Genomic DNA, 18,192 nt, shown 5'->3' with positions numbered 1-18,192 from the left:
GATAACTTGATTTCTTCTTTTGCAATCTGGATGTATTTCATTTCTTTCTCTTGCCCAAATGCTCTAGCTAGGATATCCACTACTATGATAAATAGGAGTGGTAAAAGTGGGCATTCTTGTCTTATTCCAGTTTGTAGGGAGATTGCTTTCAACTTTCCCCCATTTAGTATGATGTTGGCATATATGGCCTTTGTTATTCTGAGGTATGTTCCTTCTATGCCTAGTTTGTTGAGGGTTTCTATCATGAAGAGATGCTGAATTTTATCAAATGCTTTCTTTCTGCATGTATAATCATACAGTTTTTGTTTTTAATTCTGCTTATGTGATGAATCACATTTATTGATTTGCCTATGTTGAACTATTCTTGCATCCCTGGAATGAAACCTATTTGATCATGGTGTATTATCTTTTTAATGCACTGTGGGATTTGGTTTGCTAGTTTTTGTTGAGAATTTTGCATCTATGATCATCAGGGATATTGATCTAAAGTTTTTTTGTTTTGTCCTTGTTTAGCTTTGATATAAGGGTCATACTGGCTTTGTAGAATGAACTAGGGAGGATTTCCTCTTCCTCGATTTTTTGGAACAGTTTCAGTAGGATTGGTATCAGTTATTCTTTATACTTTTGGTAGAATTTGGTAATGAAGCCATCTGGTTATTGGCTTTGTTTGTTGGAAGATATTTTATTATCGATTCTATCTCACTGCTTTGTTATTGGTCTGTTCAGGGTTTCTATTTCTTCCTGGTTCAATCTTGGGAGGTTGTATGTTTCTAGGAATGTATCCATTTCCTCTAGGTTTTCTAGTTTATAAGCATATAGTTGTTCACAGAAGTCTCTGATGCTCTCTTGCATTTCTGTGGTAGTAGTTGAAATGTCTCCTTTTTAATTTCTGATTATGTGTATTTGGATCTCTATTCTTGGTTAGTCTAGCTAGTAGTTTATCAATTTAGTTTCTCTTTCTAAAGAACAAACTTTTCATTTTGTTGATTTTAATTTTTAATTTTTATTTATTTATTTATTTATTTATTTGTCTCAATTTTACTTAGTACTGCTCTGATCTTTGCTATTTATTTTATTCTGCTAGCTTTGGGTATGGTTTGTTCTTGTTTTTTTAGTTGAGATGTGATGTTTGGTTAATTTGTGATTTCTTTTTTTGAAGTACACACTTAGAGATATAAAATTCCCTCTTAGCAGTGCTTTTTTCTGTATCTCAAAGGCTTTGGTACATTGTGTCTCCATTTTCATTCATTTCAAAAAATTTTAAAAATTTTATCTGAATTTCATCATTGATCCAAAGATCAGTGAGGAATGTGTTGTTTAATTTCCATGTATTTGTGTAGTTTCAAGAACTTTCTTGGTATTAGTTTCTAGTTTTATTCCACTGTGGTCTGACATGACACTTGATATGATTTTGATTTTTTAAAATTTATTGAGGCTAGTTTTGTGGCCTAACATACAGTCTATCTTGAAGAATGTTCCCTGTGCTGATGAGTAAAATGTATATTCTGCAGCTGTTGGAATATCTGTTTCATCCTTTTGATCTAATATTCAATTTAAGTCTAGAGTTTCCTTGCTGATTTTCTGTCTCAATGATCTGTCTAGTGCTGTGAGTGGGGTGTTCAAGCCCCCCATTATTATTGTATTGCTATCTCTTTCTTTAGGTCTCGTAATATTGTTTTATGAATCTGGCTGCTCCTGAGTTTAGGGCATGTATATTTAAGACCAGTATATCCTCTTGTTGAATTGTGTTATCATTATACAATAACCTCCTCTTTTGTTTGTTTGTTTTTTACTGTTTTTGATTTAAAGCCTGTCTTATCTGATATAAGCATGGCTACTCCTACTTGCTTTTGGTTTCTGCTTGCGTGGAATATCTTTTTCAATCCCTTGACCTTCAGTCTATAAGTGTCTTTACCAGCAAGATGAGTTTCTTGTAACCAGTATATAGTTGGTTCATTTTTTTAAAAAATCCATTCTGGTAATCTGTGTATTTTAATTGCAGTATTAATCCATTTATATTCAAGGTTAATATTAATATGTGAGGGCTTTTTCCTCATAATGGTTTAACAGCTTTTGAGAAGGTACAATTCAACCCACAGCAGTTCCCATTGTTGATTTCTCTATGTGAATGTGCTAATAGAGTTTTCTGCAAGGAAACAGTCATAGTGGCTATATTAAATAGTAAAGATCTTCTGACACATTGGGTAGATCTTTCCCAATGGGAATTTAAGAAATTTACAAATGACTTAGTTACTACACCTGGCGATCACTATATCCAGCTCTACTTGGTTGGCTTGACCTGTTACTCCTGAACATTGATTAATAAATTCATTTATGCATTAATCTATTTAATTTCTCATTGTGCCCTCATCACTTACTGAGTGCTTATTATGTTTCATGCTCTATACCAGCTTCTGGAAATATAAGTTGAAATAAACACAATCCCTGCTTTCCTATTTATAAGATAAGAAACATGCTCTCCTGATGTACATATATATCAAAGAAACCACATTCACCTGGTTCTATACCAGTAGTTTCCTAAACCAGATTTTAGCTAATAACCAGTTCTACCCAGTGAGTCAGAGGCTATGAGAGATAAAAGGGATCAAAGAAATCACATGGACTAGGCTGCTGGATTTACAGAAAGAGAAAGTGTGGCACAGAGAAGTCCAGTAAAAAAAGTCACAAAAGAAAGAAAAAGAGAGCTTAAGTACAATTAGAATAATTATCTGTATTTCTATATTCTCATATTTTAGGATAAAGAAGAAAATGGGAGATAAAACTGTACCTGACATTAAGGAGTGACTGTGAAGTCTGTTATGAATAGTAATCACATTCTGATAATATAGTGAATTGTCCTTAGTTTTTGGAGCTGCATACACTCTAAAGTATTTAGGTAAAATGTAATGACATCTATAATTTACTTTAAAATATTTCCATCAAAAATAGATAAAACATTTAAAAGTGATAGTCATATGGAGTTCTCTATTTTTAAGTATGTTTTAAAATTTTCAAAATAAAAGACTGAAAAAAATCACATTGTTCTACAGGGAAAATTATATATCTAACAGCTTCTTACTTGCCTCAGAATCTTACGAGCACTGGAAAAGAAGCCTCACAAAATATTTTAAATATCGAAACCATGAATTCTAAATCATAATTTTTATGCTGTTTTCTTCAATATTTTCCATCCATCACTACCTTCCAATAATAAGACTCTAGTAGCTATATTCAGATAGCTATCATTTACATAGGATTTCAAAACAAGAATTTTTTAATATGGCTCTAAACTGGTTTGGCTCATGTTAAGAATATATTTGAACAATAGGAACACTATTAAGCTAAGAAATGCATTTGATTACTTAAACAATTTTAAAATACTTTAATAAACAAATTGATGTTTAGTAAAATAGCAGTATTAACACATTACACAAAGTTAGATGGAAATAAAATTTAGGACAGAGTTTATTTTTATTTGAAAAATAATACTGAGAGAACTTTAAAACAGTTTATAGAACTGATCCATGAAATCTAGATATATAGGAAATTATCAAAGTTCAAAAACAATGTATTCATATGACAAACAGTTACACTGAAACAAAGAAAAATTCATTGAAAGTATATATTTTTAAAATAATCCTATTAATGTAAAACTCATAAAATACTAATTTTAGAAGTCCACATAATTAAATTCACAGGAACTATTTCCAAAGTCTCTTTGCTTATCTGAAAATAAACAGCAGAACCTCACTAGGAAGGAAAGAGTAACATGCATATTGATCGATACTATAACCTTATCCACATAAACCCTAACCACTTTAAAGGAGTCTCACCAGCTATACCACCTAGTAATATTATAGTACCATTAAACTAAGATATATAACACTATTCTGGAGATAATAAAATATAGAGATATTACTGTAAGTAAATTTTATATTGTCTATATATAGAAGTGACTAAAACTAAATTTTACAGATGTTCAGCACAGGAAACACTACTTCTAAATAGTGATCATATTATATGCACATTCCATGCAAAATTCTTACATTCACACTCCATTTTACAAGCAACCTTGATTGATAAATGGATTGTGTTAGAATTGCCTTTAGCAAACAGTAAACAAGCAGATTTAATGAGGCTTATGACCCTGCCCTATGAATATCCTAGGAACTCTGAAAGTAAGTATTTTGCCAGCAGATACAGGTTAGGTATTACAATTGCTTCTTCCAGATCACTAAATTTCAATTTTTTTTTTCTATTTTTCAATTTCCTTAACTGTACAACAATAGGTGAGACACTTTGGAAACATAAGAAACATTACCTTCTGCAATGAGCTTTAAGTATTTGGAGAACACATTTTCATAAAATCATAGAATTTTAGAGCTAGAAGGAACCTTTGCGATCACTTAGTTGAAATCTCCTATTTTATACACTAGAGAGCCAAAGCCTATACAGGTTAAGTAATTTGCAATTCTGCTTACTGGCAGTGCTGAAACTAGAACCTAGTCTCTTGACTCTTAGTCCACCACAATTCCCAGGAATCAAGAAGGCACTGTCACAAGCATCTTTAAAGAACACAAGTATACTAACGTCCACATGTTGACATGAAGAATTACTCTCTACCTGTGAAGGCCATCCTCTTTGACCTAGTAGGCAGCTTTAGAACAGAAACACATGCAGCATAATTGGGCAAGGAGCTCTACAATCAAGGTATTCCTGGCACTGAGATGACAGATATCACATCAAGATTGGCCTCATGCCTTAAGCAGTCAATAAAGTATTTCTTGAAGGGTTATAGGAAAGGAATACAAATATACATGCTGTGAGGAATATAAAAGAAGTATAACTCAAGGAGTTCATTCTAGTTCAGAATGTAAGACAACATGAAGGCAAGTGAGACCTGAGCATTCACAGGCTTAAAATATACATTAGGAACTATAGGAAATTAGAAACAGGAAAAGCTCAGTATAAACCAGAATCATTAAGAAAGGTTTCATATAAGCTGCTGCATGAAAAGAATGTATCTGATAAACAGAGAGGTGCCTTTCCAGATGTAAGGAGAGCCTCTGCACCACTGAAATAAAAGTTGTAATCTCAAACTGCATCAACTTCCTCCAAATGACACTGGGAGATACAAGCAAGTGGGCATTACTCAAAACACCACTATCATTTTTGGTAATTCCATTGTAAGTGAGGAAATCAGAAAGATACATTTGTTTTCCAAATACTAGATCAGCACTCACAAGGCTACCTTTGGAGCTATCAATTGTGCAACACCATATTATCAACTTCCTTCAAGTCATACAGAGAGATACAGGCAAGTGGGCATTACTCAAAACACCACTATCATTTTTGATAATTCTATTATAAGTAAGGAAACCAGAAGGATGCATTTGTTTTCCAAATACTAGATCAGCTCTCATAAGGCCACCTTTCTAGTTATCAATTGTGCAACACCATATCATATTCCAAAATCAGCAAGGTTTCAAAGAGAGTTTAAAAATTTAGGTTAGGTGGTCCAAGAGGATAATATCTACCTACCTATCAATGAAGCACAAATTTATAATTATAAACATAGTATTATTCAAGCATACAACATAATGCCTAACACAATAAATGATCAAAAAGTCAGTTAAAATTGATTTTTATTGTCTTTTCTAAAGATGAATCACTTCTGTAAGGACATGTTTCTTAATACAGTCATGTATTGCTTAATGATAGGGATATGTTCTAAGAAATATATTGTTAGGTAATTTCATCATTGTGTGAACATCACACAATGTGTGTACTTACACAACCCCAGATAGTACAGCCTTCTACACACCTAGGCTATTTATGGTACAACTTATTGCTCCTAGGCTACAAACCTGTATAGCATGTTACTATAGTAAATACTGTAGGCCACTGTAACACAATAGTGTTTGTGTATCTAAATGTATCTAAACATAAAAAAGGTACATTAAAAATAAAAGATCTGAAAATGGTATAACTGTATAGGGCACTTACCATGAATGGAACTTAAAGGACTGGAAGTTACACTGGATGAGTCAGTGAGTGAGTGGTGAGTGAATGTGAAGGCCTAGGACGTTGCTGTATGCTACTGTAGACTTATAAAACACTCTGTGTACACTTAGGCTACATTAAATGTGTTTAAAAATTTTCTTGGCCAGGCACAGTGGCTCAAGCCTGTAATCCCAGCACTTTGGGAGGCTGAGACGGGTGGATCACCAGGTCAGGAGATCGAGACTATCCAGGCTAACACGGTAAAACCCCATCTCTACTAAAAAATACAAAAAACTAGCCGGTGGAGGTGGCAGGCGTCTGTAGTCTCAGCTACTCGGGAGGCTGAGGCAGGAGAATGGCGTAACGGGAGGCGGAGCTTGCAGTGAGCTGAGATCCGGCCACTGCACTACAGCCTGGGCGACAGAGCGAGACTCCGTCTCAAAAAAAAAAAAAAATTTTTTTCTTTCTGCAATAATAAATTAACCTTAGCTTACCTTATCATATTTTATAAACTAGTTTTAAAAAACTTTTTGACTCTTTTGTCATAACACTTAGTTTTAAACACATTGTATAGTTGTACAAAAATGCTTTCTTTATATCCTCATTCTATAGGCTTTTTCTATATTTATTTTCTTTTTTATTTTTTAAACTTTTTTGTTAAAAAATAAGACACAATCACACACACATTAGCCTAGACCTACACAGGATCAGGATCATGACTATCACTGTCTCCACATCTCATCCCCCTGGAAGGTCTTCAGGGGCAATAACATGCATGGAGTTGTCCTCTCCTATGATAACAAACAATCTTCTGGAATACCTTCTGAAGGGCCTGTGTGAGGCTATTTTACTGTTAACCATTTTTATATAAGCAGAAGGAATATACTCTAAAATAATAACAAAAGTATAGTATAATAAATAAATATATAAACTAGTAACATAGTTGTTTATTATCATTATCAAGTATTATACAGTGTACAAAGAGCAGCAGAGGTTTGTTTATACCAGCATTACTGCAAACGCATGAGCAATGTGTTGCCCTATGGCATTACTATGGCTATGATATTACTAGGCAATAGAAACTTTCCAGCTCCATAATAATCTTACAAGACCACTGTTGTATATGTGGTCCGTTGTTGACTAAAACATCATAATATGGTACATGATTTAATAAAATTGAATAATTTAATTTTAAATTTTAATTTATATTTTTAACCAAACCAGTAAAGGGGATGAACTACATTTCCTCTACTAATAACGACATGACCACTGTTGTTGTAGCAAGTACTACAATAAAAATTACAAACTTTCATAAATAGTCCCTCTCCCCCTAAAAAACTTGGAAAAATATAAGATTTTTAAAAAACACATAAAACAAGATGAAAACACAACAAATATAGTAACAAGTGTATACCAAATAGCACAGGAATAATTTTTATTTAAAAAAAACTATAGACGAACAAGGAGACAGAAACACACTAATAAGAGTAGACGTTTAAACACCTCTCTTAGCACAAAACAGCTTAGGTGGACAAAAAGTAAATAAAGATACAGATGACATAAACAATATAGTGAATAAGGTAGATCTTTTGGATTTTTGTTGCATTTTACACTCTGAAAATAAGACTACCTTTTTCTCAAGCAAACATGGAAGACTGACAAAAAATGATCAGCTTTTAAGTCACAAAGCATCAGAGGATTCCAAAGACTAAACTTATTATAAACAATATCATAATAATATTGTGATAAGTCTAGGCATTAATAAAAACAGTATTTAAAGGCCCTTCCACATACAAATTTAAGAATTTCCTACTGAACTACTTTTTTGGTGAAAGAAAAATACAACCTTACCAAAAGAATAAAGAGAACAAAAGCATTATATATCAAAATCAATTAGATATAATATAAAACAATAAGGGAGGAAAATTCATAGCCTTAAACTCTTAAGGAAGGATACCCAATTGGAGAACTAGAAAAAGAAGACAAAGGTAAAACTAAAAGAGTACATATGAAGACTTAATAAAGGAAAAATCAGAAATTAATAATTAGAAAAAAAAAATCTCATTAATGAATCAAAATTGAACTTTGTTGAAAAATTAACAAAAGGGACTACTACTGGTCACCTTCACCAGGATAGAAAAAGGAAGAAAACAAAATAAAATTTAAAATAACTAGAGAGAAGCAATCATTGAAGTAGGAAAAATTTAAGTCATAAGAAACTACAATGCAGACCACCGCACGAATAAATTTGAAAAAACAGAAAACATGTATAACTAAAACAGACACCCAAATAGAGATAAAGAACTTAAACAACCAATTTCCATAGAAAAAAGTAGAGAATCACAAAGAATTACCTCACAGAAAAGCAAAAGAATCAAATAGTTTCACATTCAAAGACCAGATGGTTCCAATGTAACAGAAATAGTTCTAAAACACAGAAAATAAAAGCTCCAAATCCTTTACATGAACAAAATATATTGGTAGCAAAATATGATAAAAACAGAACAAAATTAGAAAACTATAGATCAATATCACTTATGAATATCAATATGAAATCACTTCATAAAATGTTAGTGAACTTCAACACTATACTAATATTATGCCATAACAAATTGAGATTTATTCCTTAAAAGTAAGGTTGGTTCAATATTAGAAGCTCAGCAATATAGCACATTAAAAGATTGGAGACAAATATGATGATTTCTATAGATGTTAAACAAAACTCTGAAAAAATTCAATACTCATTCCATAAAAATTAAAAACATTCAAGAACATAGGAGTTGACAGATATTTTCTACACTTTATAAACAGATACACACACACTCATATTCACACATATATTCACACACATATACACAAACCTTAGTCCTAAAGCCACCATCACATTTAATGGGGTTATACTTCAGGCATTTCCAATAAGATTAGGACGAGTAAAAGATGATTACTACCTTTCTTACTATTTAATACTGTATTGAATGTACTAGACAATCCAATTAGACAAATCAAATACAAGAACTGTAAAAGAAGAAAAACTACTGTATCTACTTGCATATGACAGTTTTCTAAGAAAACTCTAAAGACCATTACTAAAACTACTCCGAACCACAAAATAATGCCGTAAATTAACAGGATAGAAAATTAATGCAGGGAAATAAAATTTTTCATATATATAAACAAAAATCATAAGAAATAATAGAACAAATCCATTGACAATATCAACAAAAAGGTATATTTTGAAACAAACATAATAAGAAATATGCAAAACTAGTAAGAGGAAAGCTTTAAAATAATCCTAAGGACCTAATGCAAAATTGATGAAAAACAAAAACATTCTTTGTTGTTATATGAACAACTATACATCATAAAAATGTCAGGTCACCCCAAATTAATTATAAAACTTAATGCAATTTCAATGAAAATGCCAACAAGTATTCTTTTTAAATGAAACTAAACAAAATAATACAGAAAATCCAGTATAAATAGCTAAGATAACACTGAAAAAGAAGAACTACAGGGAACTACTAGTCCAATCCAATGTTAAATTACATTATAAAGCTTCAGAAATTAATGCACCAGTATTTATGGCTGGTATTGTTATATAAATAGACAAATCAGTGGGATTCAACAGAAAGTACAGAAATAAAACCAAGTACATGAGGAAACTGAGTATATAATAAAAGCAGCAACTAATATTACTGAAGCAAAGATATATTTTAAAATAAATAGTGTTGGAACAACTGGAAAACCACTTATAATAAACTCTAATGAATAAGAGAGCTTTAAGTTTAAAAAATGAAACCAGGTGGAGCAAATGACATATCACACATTGCCGATGGGAATGTATAACGGCACAATCACTCCAGAAAACAACTTTGCAGTTTCCAAGTTTCCACACTTTCATATGACCCAGAAATTCCACTCCTAGTTATTTACTGAAAAGAAAATGAAACATGTCTCCACAAAAGCCTGTATGTGAATGCTTGGCTTATAGCAACTTTACTTATAATTGTCAAAAACTGAAAACAACCCAGATAGCCATCAACAGGTGAACAGAGATCATCGCAGTTTTCAGTAGAATACTACTCAGCAATAAAAAGGAATAAACTACTAATGACCTACAAAGATAAATCTCAAAAGCATTATGTTAAGTGAAGGAAGACAGACATACAACAGTACATACGTTATAATTCCACTTACATACCATTCCTGAAAATGTAAAAATATAGGGACAGAAATCATCTCCAGGGGCTGGGAGCAATGCCAGGAGAAGGGAACTAACAGGAATGAGAGAACTTTTGGGAATGAAAGAAATGCTCTACATTTTGGTGGCAGTTGTGGTTACATGATATATACATCTGTCAAAACATACCAAACTGCACATTTAAAAGGGTGACATTTACTGTTTGTAAATTATATCTCAAAAAACCTAATCTTTAAAAAGTATGCAGATATTGCCAAATTTCCCTTCCACTAACTTTATTTTCCTATACCCATTTAATTTCAATTCCCAAAGGGCATTCTAAAAGTGCTGGTACCTTTATCAGCCTCAATATTATCAGACTATTATTTTAGACCTCTCCAATTTGATAAGTCCTTTAAAAAGGGTGTCTCGCTGTTTTGGTCCCCTTATCTTTTCATTTTTTGCAAAGGTGGCCTTTTTTCCTGTTTCTAGGACAGTCATATTTCTTCTCTGTTCTATTTATTCATTCCTTTCGATCACTGCTTTAACAAGGTATTTTGTGTTTTTCTTCTTATTTTTTTAGTACTGGCTAGATATTCTCAAATATTTGTTATAAATCTATTTCCCAGTTTCTCATTCACCTTTCATTTTGAAGAAATTTTAAATATACAGATATCTTAAAATTTTAAAGCTGTCAATATTTTCAGTTAAGATTTTTGTTCTATTTTTATTCAGAAATTTAACCCATGCAGAGACTAAATATTCAATTACATTTTTTCTAATTTTTTATAGACTCATTTAACTCTTTAAACATGTGATAATGTAGTAACAACTAGGCATATTGTTATTTAAATTTAAATTAAGTTAAAAATTCATATAAATATATAATTCATATAAAAATATATTAATATAAAATATTTAACATTATATTAATCAGATTAATATAATATAAAATAAATAAAAATTCATATAAATAATATATTAATATAAAAATATTAATATTTTAATATTTAAAAATATAATCTATGTTTTTTAAACAGACTATATTTTTTACAGAAGTTTTAGGTTTGATATACGTGAGCAATGTAGGTAGAACTGAGTGGAAAATACAGCGAGTTCCCATATACCTCAAGCCCACAATGCCTCTCCAACTATCAACATCTCTCACTAGAGTGGCACATTTTTTACAGTGAATGAACGAACCTACAATGACAATCATTATCATCCAAAAGCCACAGTTTACATTACGTTCACTCTTGGTCTTGTCCATTCTATGGATCTTAATGACCAAATGATGACATGTATCCACCATTATAGTAGCATACAGAATGGTTTCACTGACCTAAAAATCCACTGTGCTTCACTCATTCATCCTTCCTCTCCCTTCTAACCCATGGAGATAGTAAAAAATTGATCTTTTTACTGTCTCTATAGTTTTGCCTTTTCCAGAATATAATATAGTTGAAATTATATAGTAATGAGTCTTTTCAGATTGGCTTCTTTCACATAGCAAAATACATTTAGGTTTCTTCCATGTTTTTTCATAGCTCAAAAGTTCATTTCTATTTAGCAATGAATTTGGATGTATCAGTTTATCCATTCACCTGTTCAAGGACGTCTTGGTTACTTCAATGTTTTGATGAGTATGAATAAACCAACTATAAGCATTCATGTTCCGGTTTTCGTGTGGATGGAAGTTTTCAACTCATCTGGGTAAACACTAAGGAGCACAATTGCTGCTTGGTATGTTAAGAGTGTCTACCTTTCTAAGAAACTGCCCAACTGTCTTCCAAAGTAGCTGTATCATTTTGCATTCCCATGAGCAACAAATGAGAGTTCCTGTTACTCCAGATACTCATTAGCAGTTGGTATTGTACTGACCACGTTTCAAGTACTAAGCCGCATATTGCTAATGGCTACCATATTGGACAGTCAAACAGAGTATTTTCATCATTACACAATGTTTTCATAGAAAAGCTTCTCTGCTTAAAACCTTTTTTTTTTTTTTTTTTTTTTTTTTTTGAGACGGAGTTTCTCTCTTTCCCAGGCTGGAGTGCAATGGCGCCATCTCAGCTCACTGCAACCTCCGCCTCCCGGGTTCAAGCAATTCTCCTGCCTCAGCCTCCTGAGTAGCTGGGATTACAGGCACCCACCACCACACCTGGCTAATTTTTGTATTTTTAGTAGAGACGGAGTTTCACCATGATGGCCAGGCTGGTCTCGAACTTCTGACCTCAGGTGATCACTCACCTCGGCCTCCCAAAGTGCTGGGATTACAGGCATGAGCCACCGCACCCGGCCTCTCTGCTTAAAACTTAATTGGTTATACAGTAGGAAATGATGAACTAATGTGACAGTGTTTTAAGCTCTACATAAATCCATCTCTACTCCCACTGGATTTTGATGCTTCTTTGTTTATCTATATTTGCTCAGAAATTCAAATTCCTGCTCAGCCACTTCTTAACTATGTGCCCATTAACATATTATTTAACCCCTCTGACTCTCAGTTTCTCATCCTAATTATTCATTAGTTTGGTACAAAGATTAAATTAGATAAGCAGGTAAGATAAATTACAACATTCATCATGTTACGCCCTCATTTGTAAACTCTTCTGGGTTAGAAGTTTGTTTTCTGAATGTTTCAGTTTCATACATTAAAGACCTTTACTAAAAGCAAAGGTATGTATTTACCCGTTCTGGATTTTTGTAACCCAAAAGTAGATTTGCTGCTTTTATATCACCATGAACATATTCATTTTCATGTATATATTCCAGTACATCCAACTGTGAAAATAAATAGATAAAATAAGGTTATACTGCTATTTATTTAGAACTCATGATCAATTCCAACATTTTGAATATAGAATAACGTAGGTTTTTTTCATATTAACAATGACAGAGCAATGTATTTCACAATTACTGATTATTCTAAAATATCACATCTTCTGGTTGCTCATCCTAGAAAAAAGTAAAATGATTCTCAAAAATCAAGTATTTTAGTTGAAGTTCCGATGGAAGAAAATCAGGATTCAAAAATGCTTATGCCTAATTCCTGATAGCCCAGTAGCCAAACCGCACTGCACAAAGAGGACAAACAGCATAAAATCAGAGATCTATGGTGAAATAATATTGAAGCCCATTCAGCAATTCCTCACCTAAGAAATAATTATAAATCAAGCCTTGAGAATCTCAGAACAAAATGTCATGTCCATGAGCAAAGGGAAAGGTATTCTTCCTCTGTATGGTAATAGAAAACTCCTTAGCTTCATCTCTAAAGCCCTTCAGCCTTGCATGTTACATACACTTAGTACTAAATAAACATTTGCTGGCTTGGAGGATGGATAAACGAGAAAATTAATGCATTGTATTTGCTGCATCCCAATCTGGCATAAGCAGCTTCATGCTACTGAAAGTGAAAAAATGAGACTTAAACCAAATACAAACATATAAGACAAATATGTAGCATAAACAAACGTGTGCCTGAGTGCTACTGAGAGTGCATTGCTTTTGATTTGGCAAAGTATATTTTATTCATTGCCACAACTAATTATTGCCACCATCCCAAACTCATAATAAAAACTTTATAGCACCCCCCTACCATCACATGTTTAAAATGGCTGACAATATATTTTGCCATAATTTGCACTGTTATAACTGACAAAAGAAAGGTTATTCTTACAGCAATGAAAGCTTGTTCTGGTATGTAAAACAAAGCTCTGAGGAAAAAGAAGATCAGACTGGAGAACCAAAGCCTAATTGAGTTTGCAGTGCCAGACACAGCACATTCTGTCACTTACAGAGCCCATTGTTATCAATTTCACCAAAATAGCCTCTTCTCCTAACAACTGATGTCTCTAGGGCAATAATCCTTCATTCTCTAATAATTCCACAAAGGGAAAAGATTTCTATATTGTAAGAAGTAAATAATTTGGAAATGGAGCATGTGAAATAAGTAATTCTTTCTTACCATTCGGATACCTAATTGCAGGACAGTTGACTTTTTAAAGGCACCATTCTGGCCTGAGATCTTCTGTAAATCTATTCCTAGTCTTTCTATTACCATAAATCTGTAACTGTAAGAAAGAAGCATCAAAAAGAGATCATCCTGAGAAAGTAATGCTTGAAGCTGTCTATTTAATTTGAAACCAGAAAAATCACACTCAACCTAATAACTAGGTATAATGCAATATAAACCCATTAGAGAATGAATGCACATTCATAATTCTGCTATTCTTTTGCAGAAACTGCTCAGTATTTACTTTGCAGCTGGTTTTATAGAAGAGAAGGCTGTACTGAACCATTCACACTGTTTTACATAATGAAAAAATCTTTTTAAATTAGAAAGTACTGAATGCAATTCATTTTGACTCCATGACTTTCTTGTCATATGGCCTTGAACAAATTACTGTCCACACATGATTTTTTTTTTTTTTTTTTGGTTTTGGTTTTTGTTTTGTTTTGTTTTGTTTTTTGAGGCAGACTCTCACTCTGTCACCAGGCTGGAGTGCAGTGGCACAATCTCAGCTCACTGCAACCTCCACCTCCCGGGTTCAAGCGATTCTCCTGCCTCAGCCTCCCAAGTAGCTGGGACTACAGGTGTGCACCACCACACCCAGCTAATTTTTGTATTTTTAGTAGAGACGGGGTTTCACCATGTCGGCCAGGATGGTCTCGATCTCTTGACCTCATGATCTGCCCGCCTCAGCCTCTCAAAGTGCTGGGATTACAGGCCTGAGCTACCATGCCCAGTCACATGAATTTTATATTTGTTTCTTGATAAGATCATGTTTACCTTTTCTATACATTTATAAACATGTCTTTTATTAAGTGCACTTCTTCCTTTTCTGTTCTGTTTGGCACCTTCCATACCTTCTTTCCTTCCTTTCATTTATATATCCACATCAGCCCCTATTCTATATTTCTGTATGCATACACAAACACACACATTTAAGAATTTGGTTTACAAAAATGTGATCATATTATAAGTACTTTCTCCATCTTACTTTTTTCAATAGTATCTCATATCAAAATCCTTCTAAGGCAACTAGTATAGCTCTAATGGACTTCTTTAATGGGCTACATATGACATAATATGGGTGTACCAAGATTCAATCAGTCATTCAGTCCCCTAGTGGCAGCCCTTTACTTCAAGATTACTGCTTGCTTATTTTTTTTATTTAAACCATTTACAGACCATTTGAACAAAGTACTGACATCTGAGCTTATTTTCTCATCTATGAAATAAAAACAATATCACCTATTTTAATAGGCTATTCAAAGGACAAAAAATAAAGTATATAAAAATCTCTGGCACAAAAGGGTAAATAAAAAATGACAGACTTTTTTTCTTTTTTCAAACACTATTAATAAATTATATACAGGACTAGCCATATTTGGTGGTTTTAAAGATATTTCTATAACTTATTTGTTGTGCTTCTCTTCAAGAGATAGAACTTAATTCTCCTCTCTCAGGACCCATGGATCTATCTAGTGACTAGCTTCTAGCAAAGAGAATAAAGCAGAAGTGATAATATCCCTTTTAAGATTAGATTACAAAAAACGATGACTTCCTTCTTGAGTACACTTGTGTGCATGCTCTCTCCCCTTCCCCCCATTAATTGCTCTAGAGAAAGCCAGCTCTTTTTCATAACACTCAGGTAGCTTATGCAAAGACCCACATGGTCAGGAAGTAAGAAGGCCTGCCAACAATCACATAAGTAAATTAAAAGCAGATCTTCTTAGGCCTACCAGTAGCCACATGAGTGAGCTTGAAAACAAATACTTCCCCAGATGAGCCTTGAAATGAATGTAACCCAGCAGACAGCTGACTATATATCCTTATTACAGATCCTGATCTAGAATCATCCAGATAAGCCACTTGCATTCTCCTCACCCACAGACACTAAGACAATACAAGCTTGTGGTTATAGGTCAATATGTTTTGGTAATTTGTTACATGGCAACAGTTAACTCATAGACCACATAAGGAATAGTTATAAAGAAATATTTGATTATAATAATTCCATTTTACCTTTTTCCTTTGAATTCAGTCAGACCAGATCCATAAAACAGAGGAATTCCCAAATAATCAAGTTGTTTGCGTTCTATCCACTTTTTGACTACAAAGACAAATTTATTTTTAAAAAGATTCATGTTATTTCAAAAGATACTTCTTACCTTTCTACAAATTTATTTAGCTAACCAAAAAAGTAATTAGATCTTCCTAGAATATAACTTTTTTTTCAATCAAACATCTCTTTCTAATAGGCCCAAACTGTTACCACTATAATTAACAAAAAATTAGAAATTTTTAAATTAAATCAATAAAAACAAGTCATAGTCTTTGTATATTGATACCATATATATTAATGTTTCAGAAAAAGAATTCATTACCTTATATGCTAGCTAAATTTCTAAACATAACATATGTTAACTGCCAAAGATCAGTAGACAGATGGCTTTTTCTTCCCTATTACTTCAAAATCTAAAACTATAATGGACAAACAAACAAACAAACAAAAAACAAATTGGGCAGAAAAACCATCCTACTTTGAAATTATTTTATACAAAAACTGGTTTTGATTAGTTTACAAAAAATCAAATCCACTTAAATAATCAGTTAACTTTGATCATTTTTTCATGACTCTAGCCTATGTTTTATGTTTAAAACAGCTCTACTGAAAACAATCAAGTTGAATGGATTCTATTTGTCACTCTGACATAGTTTAAGCAATTAGTAAAGACTACAGCCTTAATGTTTAGAAGACTTTATTAAGAAAAACTAAGTTAAATATTGAGGCCAGACCCATCATTCTTACTCTTAAACATGATGTAAAGGACCTTGACTATACAGTCATTACTCCTGTCTACTTCTTTAATGTTTTTCTTAGCCCATCCATATCACATGTATAAAATGCTGTTATTTTTCCTCTCTGCTCATATTCATTTCCCATTCAAATCTTCTAACTGGTCATTCTTAAACTTGGTATCCAGCTCCAATTAATTTTCCAACATTCAAGTTTCTAACATTTTCTTAAACATCTTAAAGTTTAATCATTTTCACACACCTTGCCCCAATCCATTCTAATATCGTTCCTTTTTCAATACATTTATCTGCTTCCCATTTTAATGTTTTTTCCTTATAGTCGTCCTATCCAAATGGTTTACTGTAAAAGAAATAATTTCATTCTACTATCTTTTACACTTAGGGAACTCTTGGTAGCTTAGATTAACAACCTAACATTTTATGTAAAGTAGTAGAAACAACTTTGACTTAAAATATATAACCCATTATGTATGTCATGTCAAGATTTGTATACCATCTGTCTTGCTTTTATATGTTGTAACAGTTAACTGTATCACTTTACAATAAAATTTCTATTGAAAAGAATTTTCCAGAAGGCCAGAAAAAGACCAAAATATCAACACTCACTTTAGCAAGCACATATATGGAAGTAGCTTGATTTGCTAATTTTACTTACTATAGTCTTTTTTTGCAACTCTCTGATAAAATTTAAGTTCTGAAAATAACGGGCCATTTTCTTGATATTCCTATAAAAAAAAAGAATAATTAATTTTACTAGAAAAAAATAATCCTAAAGAGGGAATTGTCATTTCAACTGTGAAAATATGAACATATATATGTAGTATATAATAGTACTTGAATCACTTTTTATAAAACATAGGCACCAGATTTCCACTAAAAATCTCAGAAAACACTAAATAAACTTGAAGAATCTAATTTTTAAACAACATATTGTACAACTATCCCTATACAGTCTTACACATAAAAGTAGTTTTCTTACAGAAAACACTTATTAAAAGCACTGAGAACTGTATACATAAACATACACAGACACTCACTGTATACCAACATATACATCCGGGTGATACACAGCAAACTCTCCTTGTGATCCACTCACACATGATACCTTTACTGAATGGTCTACTGTATCTCATTCATTATACTAGGTACAGGGGACACAAAAAGAAATAAAATCCTATGCTTG

At 32.5% G+C, this 18,192-nt stretch overlaps 1 protein-coding gene across 6 annotated transcripts in view; it reads right to left on the bottom strand.

Moving 5' to 3' along the window:
* LOC105465080 (VRK serine/threonine kinase 2) overlaps window positions 1–18,192 on the bottom strand; it is a 112,666-nt gene that overhangs the window by 57,214 nt on the left and 37,260 nt on the right. For all 6 annotated transcript variants that reach the window (XM_011713305.3, XM_071076740.1, XM_071076741.1 and 3 more), the window contains exons 4-7: window positions 17,665–17,734; window positions 16,215–16,302; window positions 14,151–14,256; window positions 12,875–12,967 (exon numbers count right to left, since the gene is read on the bottom strand). In XM_011713305.3, the coding sequence (XP_011711607.2) occupies window positions 12,875–12,967; window positions 14,151–14,256; window positions 16,215–16,302; window positions 17,665–17,734 (357 nt within the window). The remainder of the gene's footprint in view (window positions 1–12,874; window positions 12,968–14,150; window positions 14,257–16,214; window positions 16,303–17,664; window positions 17,735–18,192) is intronic.

The sequence above is a fragment of the Macaca nemestrina genome, chromosome 13 (genome assembly GCF_043159975.1).
Source record: "Macaca nemestrina isolate mMacNem1 chromosome 13, mMacNem.hap1, whole genome shotgun sequence".
Classification (NCBI taxonomy): domain Eukaryota; kingdom Metazoa; phylum Chordata; class Mammalia; order Primates; family Cercopithecidae; genus Macaca; species Macaca nemestrina.
Note: the sequence above shows the minus strand (reverse complement) of the source record. Positions and strands in the feature narration are given on the sequence as shown.